General features: G+C 38.8%; 1 protein-coding gene across 1 annotated transcript; it reads left to right on the forward strand.

The window, feature by feature from the left end:
• The first annotated feature begins 331 nt into the window (after nucleotides 1-331).
• On the forward strand, nucleotides 332-11,029 carry zdhhc21 (zDHHC palmitoyltransferase 21). The gene is made up of 8 exons (XM_014982347.2): nucleotides 332-412; nucleotides 1,585-1,783; nucleotides 1,873-1,971; nucleotides 2,057-2,168; nucleotides 4,262-4,400; nucleotides 4,557-4,673; nucleotides 5,018-5,061; nucleotides 5,836-11,029. Exons 2-8 carry the CDS (start codon nucleotides 1,630-1,632, stop codon nucleotides 5,966-5,968), a joined length of 798 nt encoding a protein of 265 aa, XP_014837833.1. The 5' UTR covers nucleotides 332-412; nucleotides 1,585-1,629; the 3' UTR covers nucleotides 5,969-11,029.
• The last annotated feature ends 1,560 nt before the right edge of the window (nucleotides 11,030-12,589 follow it).

The raw sequence follows: 12,589 nt of genomic DNA on the forward strand, positions 1-12,589 counted from the left end.
CATATTAATGTGGAATAGCGTCTCTGCTGCTTGGATATTATGTTGCTAGCATGTCTTAGTAAAACAGTCTTCAGATTCATTGCAAGATTGACTGCTAATGGAGCTACTTCCTGCCCACAGCATCACAATCCACAACGACTCTTTAAAGATGGATGATGAGTTACAACAATACTTGGGTATTTTTGAATTGAACTGAATCAATTCGCTAAAAACGACATATTTCCCTTCACATTCACATGGGTGAGTTTTAAAACAGCATCCATGCCTTTAATTTCCTAACCGTGACTCAACCGGAAGCAGAACTGTTATTGCAGGTAACCAGGACCTGTCCGTCCCACACAGAGTCGGATGAGGAAGTAGCCACTGGGTAACTACATGCACTCCGCAGGGCGGCGTTAAATCAAAGAAAAACGTAAGTCGTGTTTTCCTGTGTATAATAATATCATCTCTGACACTTCACGGGTTTAATAGTTTATTCTTACGCCATCATAACTGAGTGTAATACCGCTGGGCCCAGCTGTTAGCTATAACATTGTTGGGGTTGAATGGAGCCAAGCCCATCACGGTGTCAGGTGTTATCAGTATGAATGGAGATGGAGGAGGCAAAGCATACAGTGACAACTACTTCTCGGTTAAAAATCCAGCATTTCTACATTTAACTTACTGAAACACATTATGGGCTTCTGCTGTGGTTTTATTCTCTGACCTGAAAAAGATGAGATGAGATTCATTTGTAAATGACTCCCCAAATCTCTGTTTTATTTGACATCTGCCATTCATTTAGACTTAATTTAATAATTGAAAATTATTCAGCAGACTGGACATAGGATTGTTGATTCTGACGCTCATACATGTGTAATAACAGCTGCTATTAAAAGATTGATGTCAAACGTAACAGGTGAAAAATCGAGGTTGTGATATATTTTTATCACTGCGTATATTTTTATTTTTGACTCCTAATATTGCCTAAAGTGTAACAGAAATTTTATTCAATAATCTTCCAATTATTTCCAGCTATGATGTTGAAAACGCCATAAAAACAAATAGCGCTATTGTATTGTTATTTTGAGTTTTTTCTTTTTTTTTCTTTCTTTCTTTCTTGAGAACATCGATAAATATCAATACATTTCTAGTGGTCATTGGTTGAGAGGCAGGGTACACACTGGATGGGCCACCAATCCATCACAGGGTAACATACAGGACAAACAGCCATGCACATGCTTTTATCTTAGGACAACGAGAATGATTAACTCTTTATGGGCAACACAGACAAATAGTTTCAGCTACAAGTGAAATGAAGTGAAGCACAAAACGGAAGGAGGCTCAAGCATTTCCTGTAACAAACAATGCAGATCCATCTCCCCTCTTTGGATAGAGGTGACAATAACCCAGAAAGCCCATAGGATGGGCTGGGCGGGTCGGTGAAACTCTTTTAAACACTTTGCAAGTATTTGTAAGCCTAAAACTTTCACCAAAAAGGCCTTTCTTAGAGGAAAGGCCTTTTGTTAGGAACTAGAGAAAGTCATCTCGGTCTAATCTATCGCGGTGTTAAATGTAATCTCAGGGAAACTTGGTTTGGATTAGTTTCCAGAGGCAGTGAGGACCCAGCGAGCGGGAGCAACAGCAGCAATGAAGCTTCGCCTTCACTTCGTAGTGGATCCGATGGGCTGGCTCTGCATCAGCATGGTGTTTGGGATCTGGCTCTACAACACGTTCTTCGTTCCCAAACTGGTGCTGCTCCCACACTACGACGAAGGGCACATCCCCTGGGCCTTAGTTGTTTGTGAGTGTCGCTGCTTCCACTGAGGATTTCGGTAACGGTCCAGTGAACAGCTCTGGCTCATTAAGCCCCACGTCTGTACGTATCCACAGGTTATTACCTGGCGTCGGCGCTCTGTCTGATGGCACTGTTCCGAGCTTCCACCGCAGATCCCGGCCGACTTCCTGTGGATCCACATATACCTCACTCTGGTACGGAAAGCCTTTCTTTCTGTGACTCTTTCAGTGTGCCGTGAAGCATTTGCAGCTCTAAACTTCAGATGCATTTGTCTCACAGAGAGGGAACAGTGGGAGTTGTGCAATAAGTGCAACTTGATGAGACCTAAAAGGTCGCACCACTGCAGCCGCTGTGGCCACTGCGTGCGCAGGATGGACCACCACTGCCCCTGGTGAGCCCATACGGTTACTCTGATCTTATTAAATGCTTGCTTGACTTTGTCTGGCGTGTTGAAATAGCAGTAAAGGGCCTTCTGTATTTAACAGTCTTCGCAAAACTATTCACACCTTCTTGAAATTTCTTGCATGTATTTTATTATTTTACAAGTAAAAATCTTGAAAACTGTTTTTTTTTTTATCATCTTCTGAGTCAACACTGTGTGGAATCACGTTTTCACTTACGGCTGCAGGTCCTCTGTTATACATCTCTACCAGCAAACTGAGATTGTTGCTCAATCTTCTTTGCAAAATAACTCAAGTTCGCATAGGTTTGTTTCTGTCTTATTAACCATCAGCTTTCTACAGATTCTCAGCCTTAATTGGACCATTTTAACTAAAGAATATAATTTGATCTAAGCCCTGAACCTCCACCCCGGTCTGAAGACGTTTCCTCAAACAGATTTCTTTAAGTATTATCTTATATTTAGCATAGAGCTGGGTGATATGGCTGAAAAACATATCGTAGTATAAGTGTTTCCTGTCAGTTGATAATTTTTCATTAGTGTTTGTTTTAAATATCTGTAAATTTGCCAACCTTTCTTCTCCAGCTGTTGCACGCATTTTCTCCCTTCACTCTTTGCTGCTGTTTATTGTTTTTAAGCAGTTACGAACCGCGCTGGCGAAACCTGAAATTGCTGCCACACAAGTTCCTCAACAGGTCGTTGCTAGGTAACCAAAGAGTGAATGAGTTAGTAGATTAGTATCCTAAAGCCTTTCCTCTGCCTACATCTCCCAAAATGCTTTGTGGTTCGGGATTGGAAGCTCAGTGAAATGATTGAACATTCGATTGGCCGTATTATCAATGGATGCTGATCGCGTGTTTGTTGCTGAGCCGCAGCTCCATCCATCTCCCCACTGTTATCAGCTTCCCTGTTCCTGCTGACAAAGAGCATGCCCACAGTATGATTCTACCTCCACCATGTTTCAAGGTGGCGATGTGTAGTTTTAGTGTGGTGACTAATGAAGTAAAATACAATAGGAAAAGAAATATTCTTTATTGTCTCTCAGTTGAGAAATTCAGGTGTGCCAGCAGAATCCCTTCACACAAAGACAGAAAGTATTAAAATTAGAATACCATATTTTCCGCACTATAAGGCGCACCTAAAAACCTTCAATTTCCTCAACAGCCGACAGTGCACCTTATAATCCGGTGCGCCTTATATATGGACCAATATTGAGCCACAACAGGTCTAGCAACTACGGTAAGCAGCCGCCGACTTCATTTTCGTCCGTAGAAGAAGCGCGCGGTTCATGCTGGGATAGTTGTCAGAACGCTGGTTTGTAATTATTAATAAAGTTTGACTGACCTATCTCCGTACCGACCATCCAGAATCAGGTCGTCTGCACGTCATTTAGCACCACGTTCTCCATGAACATGCTGTGCGCGAACGGAGAAGGGTGGCCATCGTCCGGCCACGCCCCGGCCCAGTCGGAAGGCTCTCCTCGCCAACCGGAGTCGGACTGTTTTGTTAACATTCCGTTTTAGTGCAGCTCCATCTAGTGGATGGATAACGTAACTCCAGCTTCTACTGTAGCGTCTATTCTATGCGCCTTATATATGAAAAAAGTTTTAAAATAGGCCATTCATTGAAGGTGCGCCTTATAATCCGGTGCGCCTTATAGTGCGGAAAATACAGTATATGAAAACTAAAATCATAGTTTGATCACAATTTGACCGTTGCAACTGCCTGTACTTGTGCAACCCCATAAGTGATCCCTCTCACACCTTTCAAATTGGATCCATTCATTTCCTGTCTCCGTTCTGCATGTGTATTAGATTTGCCCCGGTTTTGTATTTTTGTGGATTCTTTTTGTACATTACTTTCAAATTTTTCTCTTGTGTATTGGCGAAAATCAAAAGCACAAACTTCACACACATAAAAGGAGAGCTGATGCTTGAAACTTGAAACTTTTTTTTTTTCTTCTTCTTGAGGTGGCAGGGTGCCGACCAGCCTCACTGTCTCCTCTCTGATGATGTCGTCCAGGAATACATCCATCCCTACTTTCAGAAAAGTTCAAACCCTTACTCTGGTTTCCTGTCTTGCAGGATCAATAACTGTGTGGGAGAAGACAACCACTGGCTCTTCCTGCAGCTGTGTTTTTACACTCAGGTCCTCAGCTTATTCACACTGGTGCTGGACTTTTGCCAGTACTATTATTTCCAGCCCCTGACAAGACTAGACCAGGTGAATTGATGTGTTTACATTCTTGCCAATATCTGGAAGTAGCTTTAACTTGTACATGAATTATAGTCAAACAGAGCTTCAAGAAAGAAAAACAGAAAAGCTGGAGTTGTTTATTGTATTTACTGTTTTTTTCTTTTGTTTTTTCTCCTCTTTCAGGAAAAGTTTACGACACGTCATGAACTGGCTCTGCTGCGAGTTTCAGCGCTCATGGGCGTGGTCATGTTCGGTGGCATGTCGAGCTTGTTTTACGCGCAGATGGCTGGCATCCTCTCTGTGAGTACTTTCAGGACAGTAAACTGCTGCTGCTCTGACGTTGCCTTTTCCTTTTATTATATTACTCTACATACAGCAGCCTGCAATATTGATGGCATCCTGGTGACGGTGTGTACATATTGACTTGGTGACCCCAACATGACCTTGTTGTCCTTAGAGGTTTTGATTGAATATTAACTTCCTTGTATCCTTGTCCAGCTGTGTTCTTCACTGCTCCAGTTGCTTTAATTTTTGATCCTACTGAAAAATACGAGCAACCAGCCACCCACATTTAAAAACACAAGGCTACTACTTTTTAGTGATACATTGAAATAATCATATATAATTTCTTTTATTTTTTGCAGGATATGACCACTATTGAGAAAATGTCTCAGTTCTCCAGTGAAACGTGAGTCTGTTTTTTTTTTTTGATTTTTATCTCAGATGGTTGCAGCTTGAAATTAATGCAAGTAAAAAGAGGCTCCTGTCATGAACATCATTCAAATCATCAGGTTCTATATTATTGTGTCCTCTGGTTGTTTCAAACCTCAATGTGTAGGAACATATCAGGCTCCAGGAGTTCATATCATATGTACATTCATAGAGTAAATGATTTTATGAATCAAAAAACGTGCTTCAAAGGACCTGCAGTATATAGAATCTATATTTCAGGACTCATCCAAGTTTAAGTTGGCTTTATAGTCCAAAAAGGAAAAGGCTGTGGGGATTTTATGCTTTTTACAATAAAGGTTGTGTTAAGAAGATTAATGTTGGTTTTTATTAGATGTTATCTGTTCAAAAGATATTGAAACAAATAAGTTGAAATTTTGCCAATGTGAATGTTTAGGATTTTGAGTTCTTCAGCGCTTTGTTATCAGAATCAGACAAGTTTATGTGCATAAACAAGGAGTTTGACTTCAGTTTCCCATCCTCACACTGCACAGATATTAAATGTAAATACATAAACATTAAATATGATTAAAAACCAGCTAAAGAACACTGCCAGGTTTTCCCCTCTGTGCATTTTAAGCCTGGTGAGCCACCAGTCTTAAAATTCATGCCGTCCCCGATGCCGTGCCGCCCTGGGTGGGGAGCTAAGTTTCTCAAAAAGCAGCCAGCCACCGGCTGTAATACGTAAAACAAAACTTCCAAATGCTTTAAGGTGATGTATTTTTCTGCTTAGATATGGGACAAAAAGATCGTGGCAGTGGGCGCTCGCTGAGGTTTGTGGCACTCGCTGGAAACTTCTGTGGCTCCTCCCGCTGCGCAGCAGGCAGCCGCTTCACGGCGGCCACCACTACCGCAGCCACGTGTAGCTCTGCGGCTCGACATTCCCCTTCCTGCCTGCACTTTCGGTAGAAGTTGCTACAGTCAAACACTCCACGTACTCCTAAAACGATTCTGTCTGCACACCTTCACCGCCCTCTGCTGCACTACGAGAGCCGGGCAGCGGACACTTTACTTTTGTGTTGTTTTGTTCTGGTTTTTTGCTTGGTTTTATTCAGTTTCTCTCCAGGAACAGGGTCACAAACACTGTTTTGGAAGGACGGAGAAATGTTTTGATCACTGTGACTGCTATTTTTTAGCATCTGGAAACCACCTTTAATGGTTATTTACACAACGGGGATGGAAGCAGTGGGACATCTCTCAGGTTACGTCATAAAGAGCCTTCACTAGTAATTAACTACAGACAGAATAACTACAAATCTGTTAGAAGTGTTTGATTTTTTTCTTTTTTCGTATAAAGTTTGTGCCTTGTTTTTGTTTTTGGTACTTTTTATTTACCAAATTTTAGAAAAGGGTCTGAAGTATGACTACCTTCTAATGATTTGTGAATGTTTTCTTTGATTGTTTTACTATGGTTTTAACTACAATGTGTGTATTTTTTAGGATCATAATGCCACTGATACCTTTCGATCTAGAGATGTCATTTGACTGCTGAGAGCACTAACACAAAAACAAGCTAATATAATCACTCCTCGATAGTGACTTTCGTAGTTAATCCTGCTGTTAAATATGAGTTTAATATTCACTGATTAGTAGTTGATGTTTGCTGTATATTATTTGTCAGATTATGCTGATGGAGATACCTTGAGTCATGAAGAGTTCAAGTTCCACTCATGAGAGATAACAAAAATCTGTCTCTGACGCAGTCATGGGAATAATTAAGTACACTCACTGCATAATTTATTAGCTTGTAGAACCACCATTAGCAGCAATACCCTGACTTTATCAGTCACTCAGCATCAGTCCACTGAGGATTGTAGCCTTTATTTATGGCTCATCCACAACGCCATATCAATTAGGTTGAGGCCAATAACCATAGCAACACATTGATTCTTATTGCCTAATTGGCTAATGTCTCTATCTGTCCGACCTTTAGCTGTTGGACAGATAAAACGTTGGCATACAGAAGAGTTCATGGTTACTGTGGCTACCAAACAAGCCCAAATCATTGCTCTGATTGTCATATGGTATGGTTGTATGTGTGGTATTTTTATCAGTGTGGCACTGATTGTTATGGTCGACTATCTCTGCTTTAATCTCGATCATGTCTTGTGGTTTGTACCATTTTTACCATTCCCTGCATGAACTTTTAACACTTCACACACAAAGTGATGGTTGGAGAATCTGCAACTGAGCTCTTGTTTTGTTTTTGTTCATTCCTCTGAGAGTGAAAAGTCTGAAATTGAACGTTTTCTGAAATGTCCAATCATAGGAGAACTGTCAACTGACTTAAAAGAATTTCCACTCTGAATAATATTTATCTCTGTAGAATGAGGAGCTTTAAATTATCTGGAAGTGTCTCTATAATCCTTCTGAGATTGAGTGATTGAAGTAGATTGCTGATGACTTTAATCCTTGTCATTGTGTTAAAGGGGCAGTATTATGTAAAATCCTCTTTTTTTTTTTTTTTAGCTTTACTTCATATTATAATCATATTCCCCCATCAAAAACATACCTGGAGGGTTACTTTGATTCTTTCATGCATGTTTGAGAAATCCTTGAATCTCCCATGGCAACCATTCAGCTATGTAACGTGTAGTCTCACTGAGTGACGTCTTTTCTACGCAATTTCCCTATTCAGCTCCTCCAGACTAGCGGCAGCAGCAGTTAGCAAACAGCTAGTGGAAGTACGAGTCTGTGCAGTGCTGCTAAACACATTGTAATGAGTGTCAGGAAGAGCAGGAGCTTCTTAAAGAGACATGGACCCAATTTCAAGGTGTTCAATTGCAAAGTCAAATTTATTTTAAGTAATTTTAGGTATTTTAAGCATTCTTCATAACAACAAATGGTAAGATATTTACTTTATTGTGCTATAAAATGGCACGATGTACCTGGAAAAGACATAATACTGCCACTTTAACACAGACCTGTGTTCTCCAACAAGAAACCCATGCTTTTATAGAGGCGGTCAGACTTGCTGATGATCAGTTGCAATTACAAAACGGCACCTGACTGCTACTTTTTCTCTAAAATCTAAAACAAGCATCACACTAATACTTAGATTTTTCCCTTGATTGTGCTGACAGTTATGGAAACTTTATTTCTTCCACCTGTGTAGGTTAAGTCAGTGTGACACGTCAGTTTGCTGGTGAATAGATAGAAGAAATACAGTCATTTTCACATTCAAAGAATAAATATACTGACCACATTGGTAATCCGTTATTTTAAATCAACTTGCTGTATTGACCATAGCACTTACAATACAGAGGATTGGTACAAATAGTTTTCCTGTGGATTTTGAGACATGATATTTGAGCCCTGTAGCTTATTTTTTCTGAATGTTTTTAATTTATAAGTGCATATTTATATCTCTGATAGGGAAGCTCACAGATTAGTATTGTTATATACAGACAAAGCAGGAACTATACATTTGCTTCTAAAAACAGGCATATAGAGGCAAAAAATTATCCAAATTAGCAGAGCAAACCATAGCATACTGTCTAAAATACAAATGATATCAATTTCCAACACTTTGTTACTAGACATTCATAGAATGAATGTTTCTAGCAAAAGTGAAGGACTGCCAGTTCAGTTCCAATTCAGAACAAAAGTAATCTCAGTTCAATATGATTCAGTTTTATATAATCCAAACCCATTCTGCTCAGTCTAAATTATTCAAGTGAAGCCCATTTGATTCTTTGTAGGCAGGGATTTGTTGTTGATTTATTTTTGTTGTTGTTCTGCTTTCTTTTTTAAAATTTTTTAGGTGCTATGTGGCTTGATATTCAACAGTCCTATTCCTATTAAGAACTGTTTTCTACTACCTAAAGTCACCTTTAAAAAATTGTGATAGAGATTGAATTCATGCGTTTGCCTTTGAAAATAGGATTTTATGATTGTCAGAAAACGACTGGACTTTTGAGGCTAACGGAAAACAAGAAGTTTTGTGCTAAGATTTCTGTTCAGTCTTAACACTTAGCTAACTGTTCTGTGCTAACAGTTTGCTAACTGTGCCTTGCTTACAACTTGATGTTCTATTCTCGCACTAAGCTAACTATTCTTTTTGCTAATTCTTAGCTAAGAGTTCTGTGCTAACACTTGGCTAACATTTGCATTGTAAAACAGAGCTAACTTCCCTGTGAACAGCTGCTCTTCTTTCTAACACTTAGCTAACAGTTCTGTGCTAACATTTGCATTGTAACAAAGAGCTAATAACTGTTCCTTCTGAATATTTAGCTTACCGTTGCGGTCTGACAGTTTATAAATTGTTCTGTGCTAAACTTACCTAACTATCTTATGCTAACATTTAGCCATCTGTTTAAAAACAGGAAAGGTATCTCATTGTAATGAGAAACTTTCTTGTTTTAGCTTGTTAAAATGTGTTTTATGTTTTAACAAGATTTTCTATCTCAATAAAACCAAAATATGTTCTAGTCATAACAGTAAATTTCCAACAGTGCAGGGTGTTTGAGTTTCATTTAGAGAAACCAGTGAAAAGATGGAGAGTGAGAGGAAAACCTTTATGCCTTTGTAAGAAGTGGTAATCTGTCAGCTACGTATTTTTGTAAGTTGTTGAAATGAGGAAGTTGACTCGTTATAATGAGAAATAAAACCTCATTCCGTGAAAACGAGTTTTGTATCTCGTTATGACGGTAAACTTTTTTGCTTTAACAAGACACTGCTCCTGAATTTATATCCTAGCCCTGGCAGTTAAATGCTCCTGTACTTTCGTGCTAACAGCTAGCATCAAAATGTTGCAAATGCATGTTTTTTGCAGTTTAGGCAGTGGTGTTTGCTCTGCTAACATTGTATAATTTATTTATGATTGTTTTGTTATATCTGTTTGAAACTGCTGGAGACTTTACTTATTTAATTAGAGAAATATGTAATGTCATAGTTATACTAGCTTTGTGTGAGCAAGTTTTTCTGAAAAATCTGTATGTAAACAAAGCCTATTGTGTGTGGAGAGAATACTATATTGTCCAAGTAGTTTTAAGTGCCTGTCTAGGCCACCTCTTTTTTTTTGTTTTACGTTTTTTTTTTTTTGCCATCACTGCACACTCCACACCGACCAAAGATCTGGGAAAATGTTGCAATAGTCAGCAAGCATTTATTAAATGCATGTTTCACCAAGTTTTTGATGGTAGCGGTTCAATAATATGCACTGAATTTTATGCTAGCACATAGTCTGTTTTAAAGTGAAGACTTAATTTTAAAAGAGAGATACATTTTTAAAATGAGTCCTCACTGTAGGTATTTGTTGAATTTTTTCCGGTTTGAATTTGCATGAGCGTGGTTTCATATGTTTGCTCATCGGTTTTTGTAGCTCATGTTTGGGTTCTTGGATGTTTGGAAATTTTTTATCATGATTTTTAGGTGTTTGGGGAGGCAATGCAAGGGAAAATGTATGTTTGATTTTTTTTTTTAAGTTGTTTTGTTTTCCTTATTTGGTTTGAAATTTTTGAAGCAATAAGCATTGTTTGTTCATAATTTTGCTTTTGGCCGTTAAACGTTATTTTTTTGGTATTATTACGTTTACATTCTGGCTGATGAATCTGAACCTGTGTCTGACCTTTAATGATGGCTGCCAAGCTTAACATTACAAGTCACCGCCTTGCACTGCGTCGCTCTCAATTGTAGACGTAAATATTTCCACGAGGCAGCTGTTACTTGGCATCTCGCAGGAGATTGGAGTTTGGACTTTTTGAATTTTTTTTCACTTTGGTCTTTTTATGTTTCTCAATGTTTTGTGTTCAAACCTTGTTTTGTTCTAAGTCAGACCTCAAACACTGGAACATTTGTTTTGTGAACGTGTTACCAGTTACTTTTCTGTTTATAAAGTCTTATAAAAAGTTGCCAACTTATTGCGCTGAAAATTGTGATTATAGCAAATATATAGGTATTCATATTTGAATAAATTACATTCTGAATATGTTTGTCTGTTGCTTTTTTGTTGTTGTTTTACAGTATGTAATCTTTATTTACAATTTTGTGCAACATATTTGCAACTAACAGATTCCCCCCCCCACAATTTAATGTTTCAGATTATCAGACAAATGTCAATACCAAAAAGATTAGCTGAGTGAAAACAGAAAAGCAGTTCTTAAACATTATTAGTATTATTAAAAGAAAAAGCTACATGGCATTAGGTACAATTATGATTAGTGTGGAGAAGTCCAAGTGGTATGAATACTTTTGCAAGGCAATGATTTAATGTAAATGTGGGTATAATATTAGTTTCAATCACACATTTTTCTAAGAAGCATCATCACATTATAGGGTGAATCTTGGGAAAAATATTTCAATAATTTCACTTGGATCTATAAATGAGGAACATTTTCCCTTTTTCAATATCACATAAAAAATGCAACTGAAATTAAAGAATAACAAAAAAAAAAAAAAAGAAAAGAAGCCAACTGAATTGTCTTTGGCACCTTTACCTTATGAAAGATATGAGGATTAATCGAGAGGAAAGATTTATTAACTAAAACATGCTTCTTTTTTTAAACAAAAATAATTAGCATGAATGTTGCAGAAGTGGCCTGAGGCGTCGGTTCAGCCGTCTCTAATCGGTCATTGTCCCGAAAGCATGTTTTAAGTCTCAGCGATGCGTGCCAAATGTGTGCACGATCCGTGAACACAATCCAAGTGTCCTGTCTAACATGGTTTTATGCTTTTGACATAGTCTGACCCAAACACACACACACACACACACTCAGTGTGCCACCCTCGGCAAACTCGATTGTCCCCAATTGTTCTCAGCTTGAAGGAGGTCATGACACCGCAGCGTGATCGTGGAGGACGGGATCAGTTCATCGCTGTGCGACTTTTGTGTTTATCATCCAAGGTTTGAGTCATTATACGCGGTTTGACTTTGCCTAATAACTCCCAATTATTATTAATAATATTTTTAGAAAGACCACAAGTGGAAGTCGCGTCTTTAAAATGGTTAATAAATGACTTTCTGCAACAAAAGAGGCTCTTGTGAGCTTGCTGGGGTTTCAATAAGGGTTGATGTCACAAAAACATGGGGTTTCTAACAAAACTGCACACATGTAATTTGTCAGCTTTGTCTCTCATGATGGCGTTGAAGGGACCCAGTGTAGATAATAGCGGTCTGCTGCAGTCTGCTTCTAATCTGTTGTAATGGTTGGGTCTGCCGGGCTAATTAGATAAATTACCACCTGCTCTTTCTGTCATCTATGACATCTGGCTGAACAAAAGAAAAATAATTAGCCACATGCCTAATAAACAGCTATGCCTCCAACAGTTACATCTCAGTTCATGTTTACCTGTCTGGGATTGGAGTTCTGCGGCTTGGTCTGCTTTACTGCTATTTTGCTGAGCTTAGACTCGGATTAAAGTCTCCGACTTCATTATTGGGTCGCTAGCCATCAGGCGCGTGATTATTTAGCGATTTCTGTCCATGACGGCCGTAGAGCCTGTAAAAAGTGGGATCTACCTCCAGAGCAGAATATGCTTTGCTTAGG

The sequence above is a fragment of the Poecilia mexicana genome, unplaced genomic scaffold, assembly GCF_051168715.1.
Source record: "Poecilia mexicana isolate PSO_F unplaced genomic scaffold, ASM5116871v1 scaffold_18, whole genome shotgun sequence".
NCBI lineage: Eukaryota > Metazoa > Chordata > Actinopteri > Cyprinodontiformes > Poeciliidae > Poecilia > Poecilia mexicana.